Genomic DNA, 26,674 nt, shown 5'->3' with positions numbered 1-26,674 from the left:
GATATATATAAAAAAAATATAAACTGGGTGTTACTCTTATAATACCTTAATTTTTCGTTTTTATATTTTTTTTTTTTTTTCATTTCCTTTCTATCCCTATTCAAATCTCCTATTTTATCAATCATTAATTATTTTTATTCGTAATTAATATTAAAGAATTGATATAATATTATTAATTAATTAATTTATAGTTCCTTTTTTTTTTTTTTTAATTTATAAATAATTAATCTTTTTTTATAGATGGATATTATGAAAATAAAATTTATAAAAGAAAAAACAAATAAAATTAGTAATATAAAATGAAACATCTTTAAAAAAAAATAAAATAATAAAAAAAAATATAAAAAAAATTTTTTAAAGTGATTATCAAATATTGATAATGGGGATTGGTTTTATTATTAACTCCATGAACAGGTAATAGAGTTATAGAATATGGGTTTTTGATTATTACCACTAAAACCGTTACCACCATTGTTGTTGTTAATTGGTTTATTATGAATTGTTGGATTGGATTGTTTTCTTCCTCCATTATTTTCTACAACACTAATTGATTTACCTGTGTTTGGTAAGCAACCTGTATAGCCACTATAACCAGCACTGAGGCACCCAGTTTGGCTATCATCGTTACTACTTTCATTGTGTTCACTACTTGAGTCGGATGATGTGTTGTTATAGAATGGTTCAATTTGATTACAACCAACATCTAATGGTTGAGGTGGTTGGCAATCTCTGGCATTTGGACAATATTGTGTATATGGTTCACCGTTTGAACAAAGGAATATAAATGGATTGTTTTTACTACCTACATTGATTTTACTACCACTATAGATATATTCAATAAGGTATATGTTTGAATTTGCATTACAATCATTGATGCTGTAGCTTGAAACCATGACGTTTCCAGATGGATAGTAAACCTCTTGGGTAAAGTATAGTTTATAATATGTTGATTTCATATTAAGATGTTGTGTGTTTAACTGAATATCGGAAGATGGGATGCATGAGCCAACATAAAATGTAGAGTTTTGAATACTTGATTCATCGCTACACTCGAATAAGGAGCTACTCCCCTTATATGGGTATTTATTCCATTGGATTTCGATATCATTCTTTTGTTTAAAAACAAAAGAAAAGTCATAGTCTATGGTTACACATGCATCGAGTGCACTGGAATAACCAATACCATATTTTTGTGGTTCAACACATTGAGGGTCATTATAGACTTCGAATGTAATAAATTGTGCAGAAATAAAATTTATATATATAAAAAATAATAAAAAAATAAAATTTAATTTTTTCATTTTTATATAATTTTTCATTAATTATAATTTAGTTTTTTATTATAATTATTATTTAAATTGTAAAATGGTTTTTAATATTTTTCATTTACCATATTTATAGTTTTAATTAATTTAAAAAAAAAAAAAAAAAAAAAAATAGAAGCAACTTAATTATTTAATATTTGCAGGTGCAAAGTTAATCTTATCAAAGTTTTAATTTTTATATTTTCCCACCAAGAAAATTATAATCCAAATTCTATATAAAAATTCATTTTGTTAAATTATTTAGGTGGGAAATTAAAAAATATCTTTTTTTAAAAATCGTAATTTATGTTTTTCAAAAAAAAATTTTAGGATTATTTTTCAATGATAACAAAATATCATCATTTATTTTTTTTAAATTATTTTTATTATTTCTTTTTAAAAAAATTAATTTTTTTAATTTATTTAAATTTTACTGTTTTAAAAATCTTATAAAAAATTTATTAATTCATTAATTCTGTGTGTTAAAATTTTAAAATAATAAATTTTTTTATTAAATAAAATAATTATTATTTTTTATTTGTTTATAATTAAGTATTAATATTATTTAAAATTAAATACAAAATACTAATATTTTTTTTTTTTTTTTTTTTTTTTTTAAATTAAATTTTTTTTTTATATATTAATTATTTTTTGATGAAATACTTTTTTAAATTTATTTAAAGTTTTTCACAAATAAAATATTAAATATTAAAATTTTATCAAAATCAATTTAAGAATGGGCCAAAAAATACAAATTGGAGTGGTGGTGGTTTCCTTAGCCTTGATAGCTTAGTGGATAGAGCATCACTTTCCTATTAGCTGGAATATAAACCAAGTGAGGGTCGAGGGTTCGAACCCCTCTCGAGGCGATTTTTTTAAATTTCAAAATGAGTGTATATGTAACGATTCAAGATGTTTTTGAAGGTTTTTTTGCCCATCGTATTATTGCAAACCTTACGCTCTACCATATGAGCTACATCCCCAAAAGATTATCCACCCTCTGTTTGTTTCAAACTTACCCCAACCTTATGTTTAATAAAATTTTATAAATAAAATACACTAATAATATTCATTTTAGAATTAAATCAATATTACAGTTATAATTATATCTCAACTAAATAATAAAATTAAAAATTAAAAATAAAAAAAATTAAAAAATTAAATAATTAAAATAACTGAAAATTTTATTTTATTTTTTAATTTTCTATTTTTTTTTTTTCTTTTCAGTTTTCAGTTTTAAAACAAACTATTTATATTTATTATTTATCTATAACTAGCTCCGTCTACATTACATTATTATAAAGATTTTTTAAAAAAAAAAAAAAAAAAAAACAAGATCATGGTAATGTAATAATATACATTTTTGAATTAAATGAATATTACAGTTATAATTTTATCTCAACTAAATAATATATTTATATTTTCCTTTATTTTAAATAAAAAAATTTTGAAATTTTTTAAAAAATTAAATTTTTTTTAATTTTCGGTTTTAGTTTTCACAAACAAATAATTGTATATTTATTAGAATTATCTATTTATAAATAAAGTAGCCCCATCACATTGCATCATAACTTAACAAATCACCAATAATTTATAAAAAAAAATTATTATTTAAAAAAAATAAAATAAAAAATAAATATAAAAAATAAAAATACTATCTTTCATTTATAATATTAATTATTCATCATAAATTAAGATTTTTTTTTTTAAAAAAAAACTCTTTGTTTTGGAGTTTAAAAAAACATAAACAATTTCATATAAATTTTATTTTATTTAATTATTTGATCCTCTTTCCTTACTTTTTTTTTATTATCAGATTTTATTATATCCTTGCCAACAGGATATATTAAAGTCATTAGTATTAAAACAAATAATAATTTGTTAAATAGGTAAAAAAATATGTATTTTCTTTATGTAATAATAAAACCGTAAACCAAGAATTTTTTTATTTTTATTTTTTTAAATTTTTAAATTTTGAAAATTTTTAAAATAATTTTATTTTTTCTAAAATTTTAATAAATAAAATACTATCTTATACAATTATTTTTCAAAAATTTTATAAAATAAATAATCAATGTGATGTGTAAAAAAAATAAATAAATAAAAATAATTTTTAATTGTGTGTTATAAAAATAATTATATTATTATTTTTATTTTTGAATTTCCATTTTAATTAAATTGAAAACTTTTTTTATTTATTTAAATTATATAAAACAAATAAAATCTAAAAAAAAAAAACAATAATATAATAATAAAATAATATTATTTATTCTAAAAATAACCAAATCAGAAAAAAAAAAAAACAAATATAAAAAAAAAGTGGAAATTAATGATTAAAAAGTTCTGCAGGTGATTATGTCAACAAATTACAATTTGAAATTGAAACTTACAAACCAGAGACAATAAGAATAAAACTTTCAGATGAATATAAATATAAATCAAAATAAAATTGTATAAATTAAATTATCTTTTTTAGCCAAATATATTAATTTTTTTTGATAACACCACTTCACCTTAAAAACATAAAAAATAGTTAATCTCATCTTAAAAAAATAAAATTTAATATTAAAAAAAAAATTAAATATTCAATCTTCTTTTCATACTTATTAATATTAAAAAAAAAAGAAAAAATACTAGTTTTTATGTTTTCTATTTTAGATTTTATAATTGAAAAAAAATAATTAATTTTCTTATTTAAAAAACTAAATTTTTTTTTTTTTTAAAAAAATAAGTGTATCTTCATAATATTGTATTTAAATAAAATATATTTTATATTATTTTTTTTAAATAATATACAAGATAAGAAAACTTTATAGAAAACAAATTATAAAAACAAATTTAGTGGATGGAGTTAATGAAATGAAGAATATAATGCAATAGGTAATGATCATTGGTATATATTATGCTGAATGAATTGTAAGACATTTTTAAAGGAACTTTGGTATAAACAGGAAACTATTTTATTTAGTCATTTTGTAATTATTACATCAATCTACAATGAGGATCTAATTTTAAAATTGTTATAAATGTACTATAGTAGTAAAAGTGATTAAATATAAATATAAAGTAAACTAAATACAAAAGTAAATATTAGATATAAAAAGTAGTAAATTATATTTTATTAAGTAATGAAAATAAACCTCTCAAGAAAAATGATTATGAATTTAAGCTATTTATACTGTTTATAAAATAGTCGGTTAAAAATGATTATTATATGATTCTTTGAATAAATAAATATCTATTATAATAAAAGATATCTTGGATAAATAAATATCTATAATAAAGGATTCTTTGAATTAATAATTATCTTGATAAATATCTGGCTGTGGTGCACGTGGAATGATGGCGCGATTATGGCGATAGAGAACAGTATAAATAGGGGTCGTCCGGCGGGGCAGTTATACTACATTTTCCCCACGGTTTAAGAAGTTTGGTGGTACTGGCTTGAGACGGTCTACGTTGATATTTGGGTGATGATTGGAATCCATTTGAATAGTAAAATTATTGTCGTTGACCTTAGCAATAATTTTATAAGGACCAGCATATGGTTTACGAAGCTTGTCTGGGACTGGAGAGTTTTTATCGAAAGGGATTCTGACAAAGACATAATCACCAACATTGAAGGCAGGTTGAGCACGGGATTGATTGTAATAATTGGCTTGATTTTCTTTAGCTTGTTGAACGTTTCTTCTGACAAACTGAGCAATACGTGTGAATTTGGATTTGAGTTCAGCGGCATAATTTGAGGGATCGATGTCAACAGCGATAGATGGACCACCAGCAGTTTGAATATTTCTGAAAGGGATATCGACAGGAGTAGTTGCAGAACGGCCAAATAGTAAGTAAAAAGGTGAGAAACCAGTTGAAGGATGAGGGGTGATTCTATAGTTGAATAGGACAATGCTTAACATTAAGGGTAAGTCTTGGACATTATTTTCGTCACAGTAGCATCTAAGCAATTGTAAAAGAGTTGAATTAAATTTTTCAGCTTCACCATCAGTTTGAGGATGATAAGCAGCAGTTGAGACTTTACTAACTCTGAAAAAGTGATTGATTTCGGTAATGATTGCAACGTTCTTAGCAGACTGATCTGGAGTAATAAAAGCTTCGGGCCATTTGGTAAAATAATCGATAATTACCAAAATATTAATAGTTTCATAATTCCTAGTGACAGTTAAAAAGTCCATACCGACAGTGTGGAATGGGTATTCGGCATAAGGTAATGGCATAAGATAACCAGGGATTGGACCAAAACGACGTTTAGCACTAATACAAGTTGGACAAGAGGCAATGTAGCTAACGACATCCTTGTTCATGCCGTTCCAATAGTACCTTTCCTTAAGCTTTTCTAGGGTCTTGAATACACCATAATGACCACCTGCAAAAGTATCATCATGAAAGATTTGAAGGATAATTGGTTTTAAAGATGTTGGAATAACGATAAGTAAATTGGACAAATCAGATGACTTTTTTGATAAAGGATGTTTAAAACCTTTTACCATGATATCTTCAACTATATCATAGAATTCACTTTCAATTAAAATCTTTCGAGCTTCTTCGGAATCAAAGGGTAATTCACCTTGGACGAGATACGAGTAAATTGGGCCGTAAAAAGGGTCAGCTTTAATTTCTGAAATAATTTTAAGTTTACTAAAAATGAATGGTTTGATCACATTAGTACTATTTGTTGTAGATGCACTAGCAGCACCTAATGAGTTAATAATAAAATTTGCAGTTTCCAAATTGTTTTGTGACAGGCGAATATTATTTACCACATTAACATAAACTTGATCGTCTGGTATCTCTTCACGATCTAAATCTGGGTATCTAGACATAGCATCAGCTAAATAATTAAGTTTACCTGGTTTGTAAACGATCTGTGCCCTATAATCAGTAAGAATGTAAGATAATTTAATTAAAGTTCTATTAGTTTGTGGTATTTTGTTAGCAGCTTCAAGAGGTTTATGATCTGTGAAAATTGTGACTTCTTTTCCATAAATGTATGGGTGAAAATAAATTAGACTTGCGATAACGGCTTTTGCCTCTCTTTCTATTGTAGGAATTTCTTTAACACGAGGAGGTAATAATTGACTAAAGTTCAAAACAGGTTTACCATCTTGAAGAAGGACGGCGGCGATACCTATACCTGAGGCATCCGTTTCTATGGTGAGTTCACCATAATCATTGGGCAAAGCAAGTGAGTGAGGTTGGGATAAAAGTTCTAAGAGATGGATTCTTTGGGCTTCTAATTCATTAGTCCAGTTGAATTGGTTGCCTTTCTTTAATAACTGGTAGAATCCAGCTACTAACGACGAATAATTAGGGATAAAGTCTCTAAAGTAATTCCAAGCACCAAGAAGTTTTGACAATTCCTTCGTATTAGTTGGTGGTGGCATATCTTTAAATCGTTTGAACCTTAATACATCGTAGGAAAGACCATTGAATGAGACTAGAAGACCTAGAAATTTAATTTTACTTTTAAGAAAGCGACATTTGTTAATATTTAATTTAAGATTGTATTGTCTAATACATTTAAAAACTGATTCTAAGTGATCGAAATGTTCGTCTATTGATTTACTAAAAATGATAATGTCGTCGATATAAACAATAACAAATTTTCTAAGATACTTCCCAAATATTTTGTTCATATGATTTTGAAATGTTGCAGGAGCGTTACACAATCCGAATGGCATGGCCAAATACATGTAATATCCACGATAGTTGACGATAACGGTTTTATACTGATCACTTTTATGAATTGGAAATTGATAATAACCTTTGAATAAATCTACAGTAGAGAAAACCATATTGTTTGCGAGAGATGCCCTTATTTCATCTTGCTTGGGCAGACGAGTACCCATCTTTTCAGTAACTTGATTTACCTTACGAAAATCACCAACGAATCTCCATGAAACTGTATTTGTAACTGGATCAAATTGTTGAACCACTTGGCACGGAGAGCAAATCTTAGCATATTCGACCGGGACTAGAACACCAGCGGCAATTTGTTCGGCAATCTTTTCATCCATAATTTCTTTTTGTTTTGGTGAAGTTGGATATGGTTCTTGATGAAGCTTTTCTTCATTGGTACCAGCGATAAAAGGGATTTCGTGAACGACACCATGAGCTTTTCCTGCGTGCTCTAATTTCTCTGGCATTATATCAGCATACTCCTTCATTAAGTTTTCTAGTCTAGATTTCTGTTCAATTGTTAGGATAATTGATCCGTCTTCAGTGGATTGAAAAGGTGGAGTAATTACTGGAGGTTGAGTGACTGGTTTTGGAGTTGATGGATGATCTTGACTGGTTACTAATTGTTCTAATAAGTTGATAGATGCAGGTTTTGGATTGGGGTTATTACTATTAATATTGGTGGTGATATTATGAGGGTTGATATTATTATTATTATGAAGGTTGATGTTATTATTATTATTGTTATGATTGGTTGATATTATTGATAATGTACCGGAATCGAGGGAGGATTGAATTAATGACGAAGGATAACTAGCGTGTGATGGTAATAATAATGTGCTTTCGGAGCTAACGATTGGCATAATGGTATTAATTCTAAAACAATCATTATCAGATTCAAGCATTAAAGTCTGATAAGTGAGAACGTTATCTGGGGTTGAATTGGGTGGAATGGGGGTAGAATTGGTGTTAAATGTGGTAACGGGTTCAGTGTATGAGTATAGAGGAACGTAGCAATCAGCTTTACTACAGATTAATTTACCTTTTGAAATAATAGGATCCGCACAAATAGCTCTAAGACCGTTTAAACCAACAATATATGACATAGAAATATCAGTATCCTTAAAGACTTCGAATTCAACTTGTTCGGAAACAGGACCAAACGAAAGAGTGCAGAGAGTTTTACCAACAGGAAGAAGCCTATGATTACTTGCAGATTTGATCATGGTTTTACTGGGATTAATTGAAAGATTGAGGGTTTTTGCAAGTGATTCTCTAATACAAGATATACTAGCTCCAGTATCTACAAGGACTCTGACACCTTTGTTGTTGATCTTAAGGTTAGCACACACATTATTATCTCCAGCAACACTAGTAATAGTGTTGATAGGCTGAACATCTACATCACTACCTAAATATCCATTATTAATATTATCATTAGTTTCGTCATCAAAATTTTGAATATTATTAACAAATCTATTATTTCTATGATTATTATAATTATTATTATTACGATTATTATTATTTTGACCTGATCCTCGATTATTATTATTATTTCTATCTGAACGATTATTATTATTATTATAATTATTTCTATAATTTTATTGTTGTTATGTCTATGGTTATTGTTATTTCTATAATTATTATTATTTATGTGATTATTATTATTAAAATTATTATTATTTCTTTGTGGATACTTATCTTTATTACGACATTCATTGCTATAGTGTCCTTTTAGTCCGCAACTATAGCACACAACGGACTTGTTTTGAATACCCTCGCTTACACCAGCAACATTAAAGGTTGGATTGTTAGCATTGGATAAAGAGAAGTTAGGAGACTTGTAATCACCAAATATTCCATTGATTGGTTCCTTGATTAAGTAAAGCGATGTACCCTTGGATTCGGTATACGCAATTTCCAGATGTCTAACTTCGTCGAGGTATTCGTCGTAGGTGATGCCTTTTCTGCATCTTAAGCTTAAATATTCTTTCAAGTTACAACCAAGTGCCTGACCTAAGAAAGAAATAGCGGCGTCATCAGGTAGTTGACTCCTTCTTTTAACTATGTCAAATACAAGTAACAGGGTTTCAAGTGACTTGAATTTGTTTTCTCTGGAGTAAGTAGAAAATCTATCAAGAACGATGCTAGGGCTATCCTGATAGTAGGTTCTTAAGGCCATAATATTTTCTTCAACCGATTTGGTATTAAGTGGATCAATAGTTCTTAACCTATCGATAGCACTGCCACGAAGACTTGAAAGTAAATTAGCACTGGTTGGTCTGACAAAATGATGTCTGAATAAGAATTCAAACAAATCCCAATTTTTGTCAAACTCGGCTCTGTTGGTTCCATCAAATTTTGATTCTTCTGGGAATGGGACACGGTGTGGTTGGAAACTTAATTCCTTCAAAATTTGCATTTGGTTATTCATTAATTCCATCATCTTAAGTTCTTGTTCCTTTAACTTAAGATTTGTTAATAAATTAGTACTAGTGCCTATTGGGTTTCTGCTAACGACTCTAGTGGCAGCTGGAGGTGTAGCAGCAGCTTTCTTTTGTGATGGAGGAATAATTCCAGTAGGTTTTGGGATGGAATTCGTGGTTTCTGTTGTAACTCGAACATTATTATTATTATTATTATTATTATTATTATTATTATTATTATTATTATTATTATTATTATTATTATTATTATTATTATTATTTATTGGATTATCCATTGTAAAATATTAAGTGTGGAGGTTTGGCACACTTCTAAAAACTATTAAAACAAATTAAAAATTAAGAATAAAACTACTATTATTATTACTAAAATATTATAAATAAAACTGGGGTTAACACAAACTTATCTAATTTAAATAAACAAATAAAATATCTTAATCACGAAACAAATAACTAAAAATTAATATTGATATAATAACCTATATCTCTTCCCCTAAAAAAAAAATAAAATGCAAAGCAGATTCTAATGAGCTGTCGCCAAAATGTTATAAATGTACTATAGTAGTAAAAGTGATTAAATATAAATATAAAGTAAACTAAATACAAAAGTAAATATTAGATATAAAAAGTAGTAAATTATATTTTATTAAGTAATGAAAATAAACCTCTCAAGAAAAATGATTATGAATTTAAGCTATTTATACTGTTTATAAAATAGTCGGTTAAAAATGATTATTATATGATTCTTTGAATAAATAAATATCTATTATAATAAAAGATATCTTGGATAAATAAATATCTATAATAAAGGATTCTTTGAATTAATAATTATCTTGATAAATATCTGGCTGTGGTGCACGTGGAATGATGGCGCGATTATGGCGATAGAGAACAGTATAAATAGGGGTCGTCCGGCGGGGCAGTTATACTACAAAATGTAATAAAGTGCACTATGCACAAATAAGGCGTGAGGTGACCAACTTAGCAAAAGGGAAATTTCTTAATTTATACTATTAATTTGAACTCCTACTTTATATGTTCAAACCTTATGGGGGTCATATACTACAAAAATTTTCATCAAATTGCCGTGATAGTATAGTGGTAGTACATAGCATTGTGGCTGCTTTGACCCTGGTTCGATTCCAGGTCGCGGCATTTTTATTTTTATTTTCATCTTTCTTGTGATTTTATCACATATGGGGGGAGCAATGATAGCCAAGTGGTCGAAATTCCTACAAGTTACCGCTCCGGGTTCGAAACCTAGTCTCAGCAGATTTTCCGAATCACACACGAATTGACGTTACCGTGCCCAACTTGTATGCAGTATGGTAAAACTCATATAAGAATTAAACACATACCAAACAAAAAACACAATAAACTGATGACTTAATACATCATTAAGAATCATCTTCACTTTTAAAAAAAAAAAAAAAAAGTGGTCCAACGAATTTCATTGATGTGTGTCCTATTTGTATACAGTGTAATGTATTATCATCAAAATTCACTTAATTAATTACAAAATTTTACTTATTAATTTAAAGCATTTGCTTTTAATTATCTTCACTTTTAAAAAAAAAAATTATAATTAGTATTGTCTATTCAAAGTGAAACTTGATAATTTTTTAGAATTGTGCATATAGCTTTTAAACACAACCATTTTCTCAAGGTGAATTGGAATAAAACAGGCCCAGTTTTTGGGGTATTTACAAATACCAGTATTACATTGTATAGTTGCATATATTACCATTATATGATCAAAGTTGGCTGGTTATGATGTATAGTAGTTTAATACTTCGTTTCAATTGTTGCTATCTAAATTTAAATTGAATGTTGATCTACTTTGATTGTACCTGATACATTCAGTTGATTTAATCTTTGTTTTTAAATTTTTATTTTTGATATTTTATTTTTATGATATTTGTTATTAATTGATAATGATCTATAGTTTTCCAGAAGTACTCGGTATTTTCACTTTAAAAGTACCTGAGTTCCATATCTTCACTGTCGAAAATTTTTTTGGTCTTTTTGTATTAATTGCTAACCACGAATTTTTGACTTACACCTTCAATAAGAATGGTGCAAAGGTTAACACGACTTTTATTAATTTATTTTTAGAAAAAATTTTAGTAGTTTAAATATGATTATTTTTAAATCCTAAATTTTATTTGGTGTAAAAGCAGCAAACTTTTTGATATGTAATGATAAGGTATACGAAAATGACAAAGTTACATAACTAAAAATGCTTAACGAAAATATACTGAACACAAATTATATTCTTACAGAGACACAATAAAATACATTAATACACATTAACTAATTAACACTAAATTACTTGAATAAATTAAGATACCTAAAAAGTACTTAAATATACCTTTTCTAATGTTTATTTAAAAACTTTAATATTTAACAATTATTTAACAACTATTAACAACTATTTACCACTATTTACAACTAACTTTAATATGGAAATATAATTAAAATTTATCGCGCCATAATTTTAAACTTTAATACCTTCACCAAATATATTAACATAATCATTTATTCTAATAATCCTTTATTATAAAATGTACTTATTCAAATAATCATTCTTAAATATCCATATTCGATTTTTTGGACTAGGATCATAATTTTTTTTAATATAATCTTATTCGGGGATGTAGCTTTTTGCTTTTTACTTTTTTTGCTTTTTAAAAATATATTGGAATGTTTATTCCATTTTATTATTTTATTAATTATAAGACCTAAGTATCTGAATTGACCAGATATTACTTGAAGCAAAATTAAACCGTTGCAATTTGGTTGAATAAATTGAATTATTCTGAGGTAACTTAATTTATTATTGCAAGAATAATAAATTTCCGGAGATCCAACTTTCTTTTAAGGTGGTGTTACTTCATAAAAGATGCCCGCATCTTAGCTAATAGAATATGAATTAAACATTACAGCCCTTGGCAGTTTAGCATTGCATAAGTTTCATCTTGTACGGAGAACCTTGGGTTAGTGTTTCCTTGCAAAGGAAACCTTCTATCCAGTTAAGTAGCACGTATACAGCTCGGTATAACTTTAGTGCATTGGCGTAGAGTCTTGTTAATCCTTTCGGTTGACTATGGATATGTACAGATGCCATATATATCTTTTATTTAGAATAAAATGATATATTGTTTTAAAAAAAAAAAAAAGAAAAAAGAAAAATGAAAAATAAAAAAAAAAAGAAAAATAAAGTGGTAATAAATAAATGTGAACATTCGTTTTCGAATGAATCATTTATTGGTGGTAAATAAAGTGGTAGGTTTAATTTTTGGTAGATAATAGTGGTAGGGTCTGATGAATTTAAGGTATAATTTCATCATCTAATTTAATGGTAAAAATGTTAGTAACATTGCATTAAAATCAACATAAAGTGGTATACTATTTGGTTGTAAGCCAAATGGTTCTGGAATTGTGAATTTTGGTTCTAATATTCCTTTTTCGATATTGATTTTAATAATGTTTTGTATGGATGATTTTTTAGGAAAGTATTTCTTGTCAAATCATTTGTAAATGTTGTGGTAGTATTATCTTTGGTTCTGTTTACCTTAGATGCACCAGTGTAGTTTTAGATTATACTGGTTATGTTGTGATGTGGTGTAGTTTTTGTTTCAAAAAAAAGAATTTATTCATTATTATTAATAATATTTTTTAAAAATTTTTTTTGAAAATTTGTGTTTAATTTATATGATAATTTTGGATGGTAATTTTTTATTTAATAGTTCTGGTTTTTTAGTATGATAAAAGTGTTATTTAGGTGACCAGACTTATTAAATTTTGGAATACATTTTAAGTATTCTGGATAAGTATTTTAAAGAGTATTTAGTGAATAAAATGGATTTTGAGCAGAATGTTGATTATTTTGTAGTGGAATAATGCAATTATTAGTATCCAAGTTATCATCACCATTATTTTGATTATTATTTTTTTAAAATTTGTTTGTGAAAGAATAAATAAAAGAGATACACCGATCAACTAGTGAGATCTCAATTAGATTTCGTCTACTTAAAAAAGTTTTAAAAAATCAAAGAAAATTTTGGATTTATTTAAAACAGTTAATGAAAGTGTATGTGGTGATATATGTAGATTATATAAAAATCAACAAAAGTGTGTAAAAATAAAATGAATTGTATAAAAAGTAGTAAATATCATTAAAAAAATGAATGATGTTGTAATTAGTGGTAATTAATTATAGTTAAAGATATAGTAATAATAACTATAATAAAAAAGTGTTGATACACTGGTGGTATGTAAATTTTGTGTATATTCGGGGATGTAGCTCAGATGGTAGAGCGCTCGCTTAGCATGCGAGAGGTAAAGGGATCGATACCCTTCTTCTCCAATTACTTTATTTTTACCCTATCTTCTAGGTGTTTTTGTATACATTGACTAAATACCAATCAAATATTACCAAATATCAACAGTTTAGAATATTAAAATTTTTAAATTGAGTTCAAAAAAAAATATAAAAAAAAAATATATATGACTTAACACAAAAGAATTTGCATTTCTTGCTGTTTAAATAGACCTTGCATCTATCCAATACCATGATATGTTCCATATGTTCTTCCGCTGTATCTGAATAATTAAACATTATCATCTACGTATAAAGCTAAAAAACTTTTCGAACCCTTCTAAAACTATTTGAGCAAACTTGTTAAAATAAGCTGGATAGTTCGTCAAGCCAAATGGTGCTCTAGTGAATTGATATATTTTACCACCTGCCCTAAACGCTGTATGATGATGATCGATCGTCTAGATGTAATAACAAAGACTTCCAATCTAATTTTGAAATGTATTCCTTGTTTAATACAAGTGTTCATCTGCGTTATGTATTGTGTACTGAAATGCTACAGTCTGATAGTTCTTTAACCTGTATTCGAACACTAATCTATCATTCACCCTTTGCTAAGAACGCTGCACATGTGCTATTGGCTAATGTATGCAGGTATTATCAATGAGAGTACAATACCAACAACTCTTACCTTTTTGAATATATTATTTTCTTCTTCTTATTACCCTTTACCAACGAGACTTAATATGGTCACAAGAAAAAAAAAAAATAAAATTGTTAATGTTTTACCTGTTTTACAAATTTTTAAATAATTTGAAAAATAAAAATTTTTTAATTTTTTAATTTTTTAATTTTTAATAAAATAAATATTTTTTTTTTAAATTTTTTTTTTTGGTAATTATTATTAATTTTTGTTATCTATTATTTTTTTTTTTAAAAATCTTTCTATGATAATTTATATTATCAGTGTATTTTATTTATTAAAATTTAAGTGATTTTAATGGCTTATGAATTTATAAGTATCTTTATACATGTTGTATTATAAAACTTGTTTGGGAAGTTGATTAATTTATTAAAATTGGATATTTTTTATTTCATTGAATGGATTTGTTTTGCATTTATTTGTTTATCGACTTACAAATAGCTATTATGATTTAATTGGTTGTTTTGGCATACAGGGAAGGCAAGTTTGATCCAAAAATCAATATTGATTACAATCAACATAAATGATCAATATTGATTTTTGAATTACATTTGGATCAATCTCTTTGAATAATTTTTTGCATACCCAGTTCCAAACTTGATGAAAAATGATTGAATGCATGTTTTTGTATGTAGGTGTTCTATCAAAATAGAAATCGAAATATCTTTAACACCTAAATGGTTCGTTTTGAGGACGTATTTTATAATCGTACTCGCTGTATACTTTATCCTGTTTTTATTGCAGTGTCTTCAAGTTATTTCATATATTGGTACGTTGACAATCAATGAATGTTCCAGGAAAAAAAAGTTTGACGAAGGTGATGAACATGTTTTATGTTTCAATTTATAAATGGTAAATTTAACAATTTTAAATCAGTAAGAATGAAATTAAAGAGATATAATTAATATATAAAGAAACTCCCATTGATTAGACATAATAGAAGAAAATGATTTTTTATGAAGTTGTGCATTTAAATTTTATTGTGGAACAATTGAAAAATCATATGTTTATGGAATAAGTAAAGTTCCAACAATTTGATAATAACCATAGAATCATTTATGAATCACTGCCTGAAAGAATCGATGAAATATATAAAACACGTGGAGGATATACTAAATATTAATTAATAATTATCTAATTGTAAAAAAATACAAATAAAATTTTTAATATTGAAAAAACGGAATAAATAATTGTGACAATATTTTTTTTTTTTTAGTTTTTAGTAAATAAACCAATATCTTGAAATATGATTTATTTTAGGGGTTTTTATATAAATATAAAATATGATTTTACTATGACCTATTAATTCAATAATTATCATTTCCATCTTAATAAAGTTAGGGATTGTTGATATTTACTATTATTATGTAATTCAAATCTGAATAAATATGCAGTCCCTCCATAAAATCATCCTAACAACAAAATCAATTTATCAATGAAGATATGTCAAGGGTCTCCACTGATAAAGAAATTGATAACAACATTACCACAATCAATCAATACAAATTCTGTGTGACTGGGAAACTGGGATTCGATCCTGGAGCTGCAACTTGGAGCCAGTTGGGTAAAAAAAAAATAAAAACACCTAGAAGATCTGGTTAAAAATAAATCTAGATTGGAGAAGAAGGGTATCGATCCCTTTACCTCTCGCATGCTAAGCGAGCGCTCTACCATCTGAGCTACATCCCCGAATATACACAAAATTTACATACCACTAGTGTATCAACACTTTTTTATTATAGTTATTATTACTATATCTTTAACTATAATTAATTACCACTAATTACAACATCATTCATTTTTTTAATGATATTTACTACTTTTTATACAATTCATTTTATTTTTACACACTTTTGTTGATTTTTATATAATCTACATATATCACCACATACACTTTCATTAACTGTTTTAAATAAATCCAAAATTTTCTTTGATTTTTTAAAACTTTTTTAAGTAGACGAAATCTAATTGAGATCTCACTAGTTGATCGGTGTATCTCTTTTATTTATTTATTCACAAACAAAATTTAAAAAAATAATAATCAAAATAATGGTGATGATAACTTGGATACTAATAATTGCATTATTCCACTACAAAATAATCAACATTCTGCTCAAAATCCATTTTATTCACTAAATACTCTTTAAAATACTTATCCAGAATACCTAAAATGTATTCCTAAATTTAATAAGTCTGGTCACCTAAATAACACTTTTAACATACTAAAAAACCAGAACTATTAAAACAAAAATTACCATCCAAAATCATCATATAAGTTAAACACAAATTTTCAAAAAAATTTTTTTAAAAAATATTATTAATAATAATGAATAAATTCTTTTTTTTTGAAACAAAAACTACACCTCATCACAACATAACCAGTATAATCTAAAACTACACTGTGCATCTAAGGTAAACAGAACCAAAGATAATACTACCACAACATTCACAAATGATTTGACAAGAAATATTTTCCTAAAAAATCATCCAAACAAAACTTTTTTAAAATCAACATCGAAAAAGGAATATTAAAACCAAAATTCACAATTCCAGAACCATTTGGCTTACAACCAAATAGTATACCACTTTATGTTGATTTTAATGCAATGTTACTAACATTTTTACCATTAAATTAGATGATGAAATTATACCTTAAATTCATCAGACCCTACCACTGTTATCTACCAAAAATTAAACCTACCACTTTATTTACCACCAATAAATGATTCATTCGAAAACGAATGTTCACATTTATTTATTACCACTTATTTTTCTTTTTTTTTATTTTTCATTTTTCTTTTTTCATTTTTTTTTTTTTTAAAACAATATATCATTTTATTCTAAATAAAAGATATATATGGCATCTGTACATATCCATAGTCAACCGAAAGGATTAACAAGACTCTACGCCAATGCACTAAAGTTATACCGAGCTGTATACGTGCTATTTAACTGGATAGAAGGTTTCCTTTGCAAGGAAACACTAACCCAAGGTTCTCCGTACAAGATATGCTAAACTGCCAAGGGCTGTAATGTTTAATTCATATTCTATTAGCTAAGATGCGGGCATCTTTTATGAAGTAACACCACCTTAAAAGAAAGTTGGATCTCCGGAAATTTATTATTCTTGCAATAATAAATTAAGTTACCTCAGAATAATTCAATTTATTCAACCAAAATTGCAACGGTTTAATTATGCTTCAAGTAATATCTGGTCAATTCAGATACTTAGGTCTTATAATTAATAAAATAATAAAATGGAATAAACATTCCAATATATTTTTAAAAAGCAAAAGCTACATCCCCGAATATGATTATATTAAAAAATTGCTAATTGTAGGCCAAAATAATCGAATATGGATATTTCAAGTTTTGGGTCTTGGACGATCACCATAATTATAACCAAAAACTTTAAAAATATTTAAAAGTAAATTAATTAACAATGTAGTATAAGTACCCCATTAGGTTTGAACATATAAAGTAGGAGTTGAGATAAAATATATTTTTGAAATTTCCAAATATATTTTATCTCAACTAGTTGGTCACACCACTTAGTTGTGCAAAATGCACTTTATTTTAGCATTCTTTTTATAAAGGTTGTAATTTTTTCAACATCTACATTTTGTTATTTCAAATTCACATGGAAAACTATGGAACATTATCGATGTTGGAAAAAAATTATGGTCTTTTACAGCAGTAGTGTATAAAAACTAAAAGGTAAGACATACAGCACTTACAAAATTCATTTATGAAGTTTATTGAGGATTATTGAGTGGAATCTTTTTTATGGGGAAGCTAGAGTATGTGTTTGATGTTTTTAATGATTTAATATCAACAATTATTTTTAAATGATTAGTTGGGTGTTTATAATGATGGTTTTTGATTTTAATTAATTCTAAGTTTTGTGGAATTGATTCGCTATTAATTTTATGGCTGTATATTTGAGGTTTGGGGGAAGGCTATTTGGTTCTAGTGTCTGATCCTCAAAATCTATAATTTTCAAACGTTCAAGAGTTAAAATTGATCGGAGTAACCCTTTTTCAAAACTATAGAATCTTACATGAAGTGATTTGAGACCCATTGGTATCATATTTATAATAGAGGTTCTTGGGTATTCTCTGAGTGTAAGTGATTCTAGATTTTGTGGGAAATTGAAATTTAAATCCTTAGTAATTATTTCTAAGTGATTCTGGATAAATGATATTGGTTTGACCATAATTTGCTATTTTTAAAGAGTGAATGCTATTTGGTAGAGAACCTGGTGTTGATAAATATTTGGTATTGTAGCCAACAGGTAACATTGTAACTGTGGTGTTAATATAAAGCTCCTTTAAACTGGATGGTAAAGTGCCAATTCTAAATCCGTTACAATATCCCAATATTAGAGTTTCCAAACCATTTGGTAAATCATCTTTTATATGAAAATGATTCAATCCAACCTCTAGTTTTTTTAATGTGTTTGGTAAATCACCAGCTTTGAGATTATCCATTGAACCTGTAATTTTGGAAGCTACTGTTTTTTCTCGACTAATTTTAAGTGTTTCTAAACTTGAAATATTGGAAAGTATTATAGGCATTGGTGTCACGGGATTTGGTATTGTTAACGATTTGATCCAATGTGGAATTTTAAATTCAATAGTTCTTTGATGTAGAGTTAACCATTCGACATTTCTTGGAATAATTGTTTCCAGATCAACATTGATTTGTATTTTATTTGCAAATAAAATGCTGACTTTTTTTAAATAGTTTCTGTATGGATACACTGCTATTTCTTGAATATCGTTAAATTCTGCACTCCTAAACCTTAAACTCTTAATATATTCATTATGATCTTTAATTTTTTGAAATATTAATGATCTTAAATATAAATTTCTCCATACTAATAAAAATAATTTATCTGTATTCATTTTAAAAATAATAAAAAAAAAAAAAAAAAAAATTTTCATTTTTAGGAAATAATAAAGAAAAAAAAAAAAAATTATTAAAAAAAAATATTTATGGAAAATAGAGATATATTAAAACTTACAGATATTATTATATATTGGCGAGCTAATAATTTTATTTCAAAATTGAATAAAAATTATTAAAATTTATGAAAAAAAAAATAATAAAAAAAATAAATATAATATTCAATTTATTTAATTTTGTTTGGGATATATTCTCCCAATTTAATATAATAATCAATGAATAACAATTTAAAATATTATTTAATAATAATATTTTATTTTAATATTAATATATATTTATAATTTTTTTTATTTTTTTAATTTTCGAAGGTTATCCTTGAATATCAAGAAAATTTTTTTTTTTTTTTTTTTTTTTTTTTTTTAACCAAAATCACGAAAATAAAATAATAAAATTATTCAATAACCAATAATAACATCAGTGTATTAAAAATGATACACCAAAATCAAAATCAGTTTCATGATCAAAATAATTATAATAGTAATGTGAATAGCAATATGAATTATAATATGAATCATAATAGCTATAATAATATAAATGGTTCGAATAATAATTATATGAATAACAAAATAAACCATAATAATAATAATACAAATTGCCAAAATAATTTCCAGCAACCACAACAACATCAATATAATAACAACCAATTTAGAAACAATAGTTATCAAACAAAACCAACAAATAATATCTTAAATAAGAATAATAAAACTACAAAAGAGAGTTATCCAATTTTACTTTTTTTTTCAAGTTTTATTTTAATTTGCAAATTTTTAAGTATTATTTGTAAGTATAGTAACTTTTTATTTTAAAAATTTTTATAAATAATTTAATTGTTTATTTTTTTTATTTTTATATTTATAGTTCCATGGTCGAATTCACCTATATTTATAACACGGAGTCAGTTCCAATCCTTATTGATTATGGTTATAATTGGTATCATATTAATAATATTATATATGGTTGGACTCTCACTTTTATATTTTAAATTGCTAAGAGTATCCCGTTTATTTGTTTTAGTCAATTTAGTTCTTTTAGTTGCAATTACTATACTTGATCTTGTAACTATTATTCATTCTGGTTATCATGAGTTCGATTATTATTACTTATATATATACTATAGTAAAATTTCGGCAGGCTCCCTTTTCTATTTTGTTGGTGGCTCCTTAAACATTCTTTTGTTTATTTTAACCTTTATGAAATTCAAAATTCATACTCCACTCAAAGTACTTCAAAACAAATTAAACAAAAATATTAGTTTTTTTATTTTATTAGTATTTTCAATAATTATATTAATTCTCAAAATTTTCAGTTCTAAAGGTAAAGTATTTAAATTAATAAAATTTATTATTTGAACATAAAAAAAATAGAATTAATATTAATATTTAATTTAATTTTAGCTAAATGGGCACATATCCTTCAATCGTGGAATTCCGTTAAATTTGAAAGCAGTCCAAGTGGTGCCACTTTAGCTTTAATTATATTCAGTGCGGTTTTAACATTTGTGTATATTATTGGTATATCATTAAGTTTCTTTAAAAAATTAAACAAATCATTCCCAATCACATCAGTTTTAGCTCTTCTTATTGGAAGCTTGGTAGTTGATATTGCTATTCTAATCTCCTCTTTTACACTCGAACTCTATCAAAGATTTGGTACATATCCATATGGTGAAAGAATTTGGTATACTTTAGCTTGTGTTGGTTTGGATGAAGGGGAATGTTTTTTGTATTCTGGTGCCTTTTCATTTTTTGTTGGTATGGGTTTGAACATTGCTTTAATCGCTTTAAGTGAAGGTCTTTTTGAAGATTGTTTCTCATATTACAATAAATATAAACCAATTAAAATGGACACCAAAAATGTAGCTGTTAAAGTGCCATTATCAGATTCAGAAAAACAATACCTACAACAATTAAATATATATATACAACAATTAAATAGTTATAAAGGTAATAATAACTATGACGAACAAAAAAATATTTATCTTCAAGAAACAATCGATGGTTTACAAAACTACATAAATCAACTAAAAACCCACCATAAACCAATAGATAATAATAACATAATAGATAGTGAAGTTTTAACCGAAAACCCTGTTTCTGGTGATTTAAAATCACCACTTCTTATTAAAGAGGCCCAAGATCCATTCGTTCCCAGTTATGACGAAGATCAAAGTCTAAACTAATTAATAAAAAAAAGTTGTAAAACTATCTTTAAATTTTTTTTATTGATTTTTATTTATTTAATGCATATATATATAAATTAAAATTAAATAGATACCTGGGAATATATTTATGTGGAGTTTCAATTCCTATTCCATCCCCAACTTTTCCATCAGATTCTCTTTTAGTTTTAATTGTTTTAGGAATCATTTTATCATCCTATATTTTTAAAAAAAAACAAAAAAAAAAAAAAAATTAAATTTTTTAAAAAAATATTTTTTTTTATTTTTTTGGGAATATGTTGTGCAAATGTTTCAAAAAAATTATAAATTGCATAAAAAAAACTGATAATTTGAAAAAAAAAACCAATCCTAAATACCAAAGAATTTACGATTATTTTTATGTGAGAAAATTTCTCTTAAAAAAAAGTTTCATTATTATTTTTACACAAATAATAAAAACATGGAGAGCAATAATACAGACAACAATAATATGGATGAAAATATTATGAATAATAATATGAATAATAATAATTATATGAATAATAATATGAATATTAATAATAATAAAAATAATATGAATAATATGAATAATAGCAATAATAATTGTAATAATAATATGAATAATTTTCAAATTAATAATTCACAATACAGCAACAATAGTGGTTTTAAACCCCACAACACTATGATATACAAATATAACAACAGTAGTATTAATGAAAATAACTATAATCATAGTGTAAACACAATGAACAACCATAATAGTTATAATAATAATAATTATAATAACTATAATAATAATCATAGATACAATAATCATTGTTATAATAATAGCTATAATAATTATAATAATAATGGGAATAATAATTATATAAACATGGATAATAGCTATAATTATGGTAGTAATAATTACTATGGAAAAAATAACTATTTTTTAAAACTATCAATTATTTTTTCACAATTAAAAAATAACTTTTTTTTTGTATTGGCTTTTTTCTCAATTTTTATTATAATCTGCAAAATATCAAGTATTAAAAGTAAGTTATTTACATTATTATTTATTTTAAGTATAAATTTTTATAAATTACTAATTAAATAATTTAATAGATACTTGGGCAATCTATTATTCACTTACTATCCCGTTCCCAACTTTTCCATCAGATTTGGCTTTAACTTTAATTGTTTTTGGAATAATTTTATCATTCTTATATTTCATCGGTTTAATATTAATCGTTTGTAAAAAGTTTCCAATATCATCGCCCTATACAATTATAGCACCTTTAGTTCTTACCATAGTTCTCGATATTATTGTTATATCTATTGGTTTATTTTCATCAAAAGAGATAAATATCAATGGTTCTTACTTGGAATTTTATTTTGCTGGAGGTGAAAAATCCATGATTTGGAGCGGCACCCTTTTATTTATCATCAGTACCATTTTCAGCATTTTCCTCATTATTTTAACATTTTTAGTTATCAAAAGTGAACTCAAACAATCCCAAGAAGAATCATTTAATAGAAATAACAATACCAACAACAACAACAACTATGAACTTTTTCAGTCTAACCAAATTCAATCCGATAATAACTCTGATAGCAATGATGAAAGTAATATAAGTCCAAAAAGTAAAGTATTTTTATTTTTAATTTCATTCACAATCTCAATAATGAAGATTATAAGTAGCGAGGGTAAGTTTTTATTTTTATTTTTTTTATTTATTTTACAAACAATTATTTATTCATGAACTAATTTTTATTATTTAAAACCAAAAAATAGCTGTTTGGTCAGTATTATATGTACCACGTCAAAGATTTTTAAATATTGATATTCCAGATTTCATTTTTAAAACCTATCCATCTGGTATTGTTTTGTTTTTTATTATTTCCGGTATTATATTTTCAGTAATTAATATTGTGGCTATTACATTAAAGTTCTATACGAAACTATTAAACTCCATCTCATTCAATTTATTGGTTATCCCCATGCTTATTTCTGTAATATCCGATGTTATAGTTTTTATCTCTGCCTTTGTTCGTCAAGATGGTGTAAAAATACCACTCCACGATATGGTGATGTTTTTTATTCCTTTAATTTTCAATGGAGATGGTCCTTTTTATTCTCAAGCAAATCTAGAATTTGGTTCAATTTCATTTTTTATTTCTTTTGCTTTAAATTTAATCCTCATTACTTTAAGTGTAGGTCTTTTTAAAAAATGCTTCAAACCAGATAGTAACACTCGTCCAAAACCACCAATCCTCAATCTACAAAAAACTATTGACCATTTACAAAATATTAATTATAGAATCAACCAATCAAATAGTATTATCAATAACACCATCTTCAATAATGAGGAAAAAGAAAATAATGATTCTAACGAACCACTTCTTTAAGATATCTAAACTAAAAAAACTAAATAAAAAAGATTTATTTTTTAAATGATTATGTTTAAAAAAAAAAGTTTTTTATTTTTATAAAAATATTTTTATTATAAAAAAAAAAAAAAAAAATTTTAAAAAATGCTCAAAAATCTATTTTGAAAAAAAAGATGGAATCGCCGTTTTTTCTTTAATTTCAGTCCCAAATACCTAAGAATTTACACTATTTTTGATTATTTTTATGTGAGAACATTTAAAAAAATAAGTTTCATTATAATTTTTAAATAACAAAAAATTATATATGTGGATAATAAAAATACAGACAATTATTATATGGATAATAATATGAATAATAATATGAATAATAATATTAATTACAGTAATTTGAATAATAATAACATTCATTGGGATTATAATAATAATATGAATATGAATATGAATATGATGAATATGAATATGAATAATAATAATAATAATAATAACAATCATATCAATTATAATAACAATAGTAATAATATGAATAATAACAACAATCAAATGAATAATTCATAATAATAACCCACAACCAAACAATATGAATTGCGATAACAATCAAATGAATATGAATATGAATATAAATATGAATAATAACAATCATATGAACTATAATAAAAATAGTAATATGAATAATAATTATAATCAAATTGATAACTCACAATATATTTACTCTCAACCAAACATTATGAAATATAACAAAAATAAAATAAATAGTTTTCAATATAATAACTCATTACCAAATAATAATATGAATAATAATGTGAATAATATTAAAAATTTAAAACTACAAAACTATATTCTTGACCTTAAAAATAGTTTTTTAGGAGTTTTGGTTTTTTTCTATATTTTTATAATAATCCTCAAAATTAAAAGTCTAAGAGGTATACTATTTATTTTAATAATTATTTTTTTTAAAAAATTTTCTATTACAGTGCCCTTAATAGAAATATTGAGTATCGAAGTTCATCACCTAACCTCATTTTGTTTATTTTCTAGAAATTATTTTTGCACTATTTTCAGTTTGTAAAAATTTAAAATGATATAAAAAAAATTTTAAAATTTCAAAAATTAAAAAAAAGAGATAAAAATTTAAATTTATTTTTTTAATTTTTTATTTTTTACCCATATTTCCCACACTTTTTTTTATTACCATTATTTATTATTTTTAGGCTGTGTCAATATTTATTAAAAAAAACTATCCAAACTAATCAATTTATAACACATATATAAAAATATCAGGGGGTCTACATATTTTCCTCGGGCACTGTAATGCTGAGGACCAAGATGAATGCCGGTGAGGATGCTAATGATGATGAGGACCAAAACGAATGCCGGTGAGGATGCTGATGAGGACCAGGATGAATGCTGATGATGATAATGCTGAGGACCAAGATGAATGCTGACGATGAATTCTGCTGATAAATGCTACTGATGTATGCTGCTAATGAAGATAATGCTGAGGACCAAAAAGAATGCCGGTGAGGATGCTGATGATGGTGATGATGCTTAGGACCAAGACGTGGGAAATATGGGTAAAAAATAAAAAATGGGTCTTGGACGATCACCATAATTATAACCAAAAACTTTAAAAATATTTAAAAGTAAATTAATTAACAATGTAGTATAAGTACCCCATTAGGTTTGAACATATAAAGTAGGAGTTGAGATAAAATATATTTTTGAAATTTCCAAATATATTTTATCTCAACTAGTTGGTCACACCACTTAGTTGTGCAAAATGCACTTTATTTTAGCATTCTTTTTATAAAGGTTGTAATTTTTTCAACATCTACATTTTGTTATTTCAAATTCACATGGAAAACTATATATATATTTATAATAGAGGTTCTTGGGTATTCTCTGAGTGTAAGTGATTCTAGATTTTGTGGGAAATTGAAATTTAAATCCTTAGTAATTATTTCTAAGTGATTCTGGATAAATGATATTGGTTTGACCATAATTTGCTATTTTTAAAGAGTGAATGCTATTTGGTAGAGAACCTGGTGTTGATAAATATTTGGTATTGTAGCCAACAGGTACCATTGTAACTGTGGTGTTAATATAAAGCTCCTTTAAACTGGATGGTAAAGTGCCAATTCTAAATCCGTTACAATATCCCAATATTAGAGTTTCCAAACCATTTGGTAAATCATCTTTTATATGAAAATGATTCAATCCAACCTCTAGTTTTTTTAATGTGTTTGGTAAATCACCAGCTTTGAGATTATCTATTGAACCTGTAATTTTGGAAGCTACTGTTTTTTCTCGACTAATTTTAAGTGTTTCTAAACTTGAAATATTGGAAAGTATTATAGGCATTGGTGTCACGGGATTTGGTATTGTTAACGATTTGATCCAATGTGGAATTTTAAATTCAATAGTTCTTTGATGTAGAGTTAACGATTCGACATTTCTTGGAATAATTGATTCCAGATCAACATTTATTTGTATTTTATTTGCAATGCTGACTTTTTTTAAATAGTTTCTGTATGGATACACTGCTATTTCTTGAATATGGTTAAATTCTGCACTCCTAAACCTTAAACTCTTAATATATTCATTATGATCTTTAATTTTTTGAAATATTAATGATCTTAAATATAAATTTTTCCATACTAATAAAAATAATTTATCTGTTTTCATTTTAAAAATAATAAAAAAAAAAAAAAAATAAAA

At 25.4% G+C, this 26,674-nt stretch overlaps 13 protein-coding genes across 13 annotated transcripts; 7 read left to right on the top strand and 6 right to left on the bottom strand.

Annotated features, from left to right (window-relative positions):
* Positions 1–398: 398 nt before the first annotated feature.
* DICPUDRAFT_156839 (uncharacterized protein) lies at positions 399–2,969 on the bottom strand (the record flags this gene model as incomplete). The annotated part of the gene is made up of 2 exons (XM_003292090.1): positions 399–1,222; positions 2,960–2,969. 2 exons carry the CDS (start codon positions 2,967–2,969, stop codon positions 399–401), a joined length of 834 nt encoding a protein of 277 aa, XP_003292138.1.
* Positions 2,970–11,373: 8,404 nt separating this feature from the next.
* DICPUDRAFT_156837 (uncharacterized protein) lies at positions 11,374–11,574 on the top strand (the record flags this gene model as incomplete). Its single annotated transcript, XM_003292100.1, has 1 exon — positions 11,374–11,574. The coding sequence occupies one exon, from the start codon at positions 11,374–11,376 to the stop codon at positions 11,572–11,574; it is 201 nt and encodes a 66-aa protein (XP_003292148.1).
* Positions 11,575–12,395: 821 nt separating this feature from the next.
* DICPUDRAFT_156836 (uncharacterized protein) lies at positions 12,396–12,566 on the bottom strand (the record flags this gene model as incomplete). Its single annotated transcript, XM_003292089.1, has 1 exon — positions 12,396–12,566. The coding sequence occupies one exon, from the start codon at positions 12,564–12,566 to the stop codon at positions 12,396–12,398; it is 171 nt and encodes a 56-aa protein (XP_003292137.1).
* Positions 12,567–14,259: 1,693 nt separating this feature from the next.
* On the top strand, positions 14,260–14,427 carry DICPUDRAFT_156835 (uncharacterized protein; the record flags this gene model as incomplete). Its single annotated transcript, XM_003292099.1, has 1 exon — positions 14,260–14,427. The coding sequence occupies one exon, from the start codon at positions 14,260–14,262 to the stop codon at positions 14,425–14,427; it is 168 nt and encodes a 55-aa protein (XP_003292147.1).
* Positions 14,428–17,320: 2,893 nt separating this feature from the next.
* Positions 17,321–17,479, top strand: DICPUDRAFT_156831 (uncharacterized protein; the record flags this gene model as incomplete). Its single annotated transcript, XM_003292098.1, has 1 exon — positions 17,321–17,479. One exon carries the CDS (start codon positions 17,321–17,323, stop codon positions 17,477–17,479), a length of 159 nt encoding a protein of 52 aa, XP_003292146.1.
* An 879-nt stretch (positions 17,480–18,358) lies between these two features.
* DICPUDRAFT_156830 (uncharacterized protein) lies at positions 18,359–18,553 on the bottom strand (the record flags this gene model as incomplete). The annotated part of the gene is made up of 1 exon (XM_003292088.1): positions 18,359–18,553. One exon carries the CDS (start codon positions 18,551–18,553, stop codon positions 18,359–18,361), a length of 195 nt encoding a protein of 64 aa, XP_003292136.1.
* A 76-nt stretch (positions 18,554–18,629) lies between these two features.
* DICPUDRAFT_156829 (uncharacterized protein) lies at positions 18,630–19,370 on the bottom strand (the record flags this gene model as incomplete). Its single annotated transcript, XM_003292087.1, has 1 exon — positions 18,630–19,370. The coding sequence occupies one exon, from the start codon at positions 19,368–19,370 to the stop codon at positions 18,630–18,632; it is 741 nt and encodes a 246-aa protein (XP_003292135.1).
* A 489-nt stretch (positions 19,371–19,859) lies between these two features.
* DICPUDRAFT_82771 (uncharacterized protein) lies at positions 19,860–21,610 on the top strand (the record flags this gene model as incomplete). The annotated part of the gene is made up of 3 exons (XM_003292097.1): positions 19,860–20,211; positions 20,290–20,745; positions 20,826–21,610. The coding sequence occupies 3 exons, from the start codon at positions 19,860–19,862 to the stop codon at positions 21,608–21,610; spliced, it is 1,593 nt and encodes a 530-aa protein (XP_003292145.1).
* Positions 21,611–22,049: 439 nt separating this feature from the next.
* DICPUDRAFT_82770 (uncharacterized protein) lies at positions 22,050–23,977 on the top strand (the record flags this gene model as incomplete). The annotated part of the gene is made up of 3 exons (XM_003292096.1): positions 22,050–22,623; positions 22,694–23,275; positions 23,364–23,977. The coding sequence occupies 3 exons, from the start codon at positions 22,050–22,052 to the stop codon at positions 23,975–23,977; spliced, it is 1,770 nt and encodes a 589-aa protein (XP_003292144.1).
* Positions 23,978–24,307: 330 nt separating this feature from the next.
* On the top strand, positions 24,308–24,514 carry DICPUDRAFT_156826 (uncharacterized protein; the record flags this gene model as incomplete). The annotated part of the gene is made up of 1 exon (XM_003292095.1): positions 24,308–24,514. The coding sequence occupies one exon, from the start codon at positions 24,308–24,310 to the stop codon at positions 24,512–24,514; it is 207 nt and encodes a 68-aa protein (XP_003292143.1).
* A 67-nt stretch (positions 24,515–24,581) lies between these two features.
* Positions 24,582–25,187, top strand: DICPUDRAFT_156825 (uncharacterized protein; the record flags this gene model as incomplete). The annotated part of the gene is made up of 2 exons (XM_003292094.1): positions 24,582–24,813; positions 25,168–25,187. 2 exons carry the CDS (start codon positions 24,582–24,584, stop codon positions 25,185–25,187), a joined length of 252 nt encoding a protein of 83 aa, XP_003292142.1.
* Positions 25,188–25,242: 55 nt separating this feature from the next.
* On the bottom strand, positions 25,243–25,566 carry DICPUDRAFT_156824 (uncharacterized protein; the record flags this gene model as incomplete). Its single annotated transcript, XM_003292086.1, has 1 exon — positions 25,243–25,566. The coding sequence occupies one exon, from the start codon at positions 25,564–25,566 to the stop codon at positions 25,243–25,245; it is 324 nt and encodes a 107-aa protein (XP_003292134.1).
* A 340-nt stretch (positions 25,567–25,906) lies between these two features.
* Positions 25,907–26,641, bottom strand: DICPUDRAFT_82769 (uncharacterized protein; the record flags this gene model as incomplete). The annotated part of the gene is made up of 1 exon (XM_003292085.1): positions 25,907–26,641. One exon carries the CDS (start codon positions 26,639–26,641, stop codon positions 25,907–25,909), a length of 735 nt encoding a protein of 244 aa, XP_003292133.1.
* Between the last annotated feature and the right edge of the window lie 33 nt (positions 26,642–26,674).

The sequence above is a fragment of the Dictyostelium purpureum genome (genome assembly GCF_000190715.1).
Source record: "Dictyostelium purpureum unplaced genomic scaffold DICPUscaffold_322, whole genome shotgun sequence".
Taxonomy (NCBI): Eukaryota; Evosea; class Eumycetozoa; order Dictyosteliales; family Dictyosteliaceae; genus Dictyostelium; species Dictyostelium purpureum.
The sequence above is the reverse complement of the archived record's forward strand: the minus strand, read 5'-3'. Positions and strand labels throughout refer to the sequence as shown.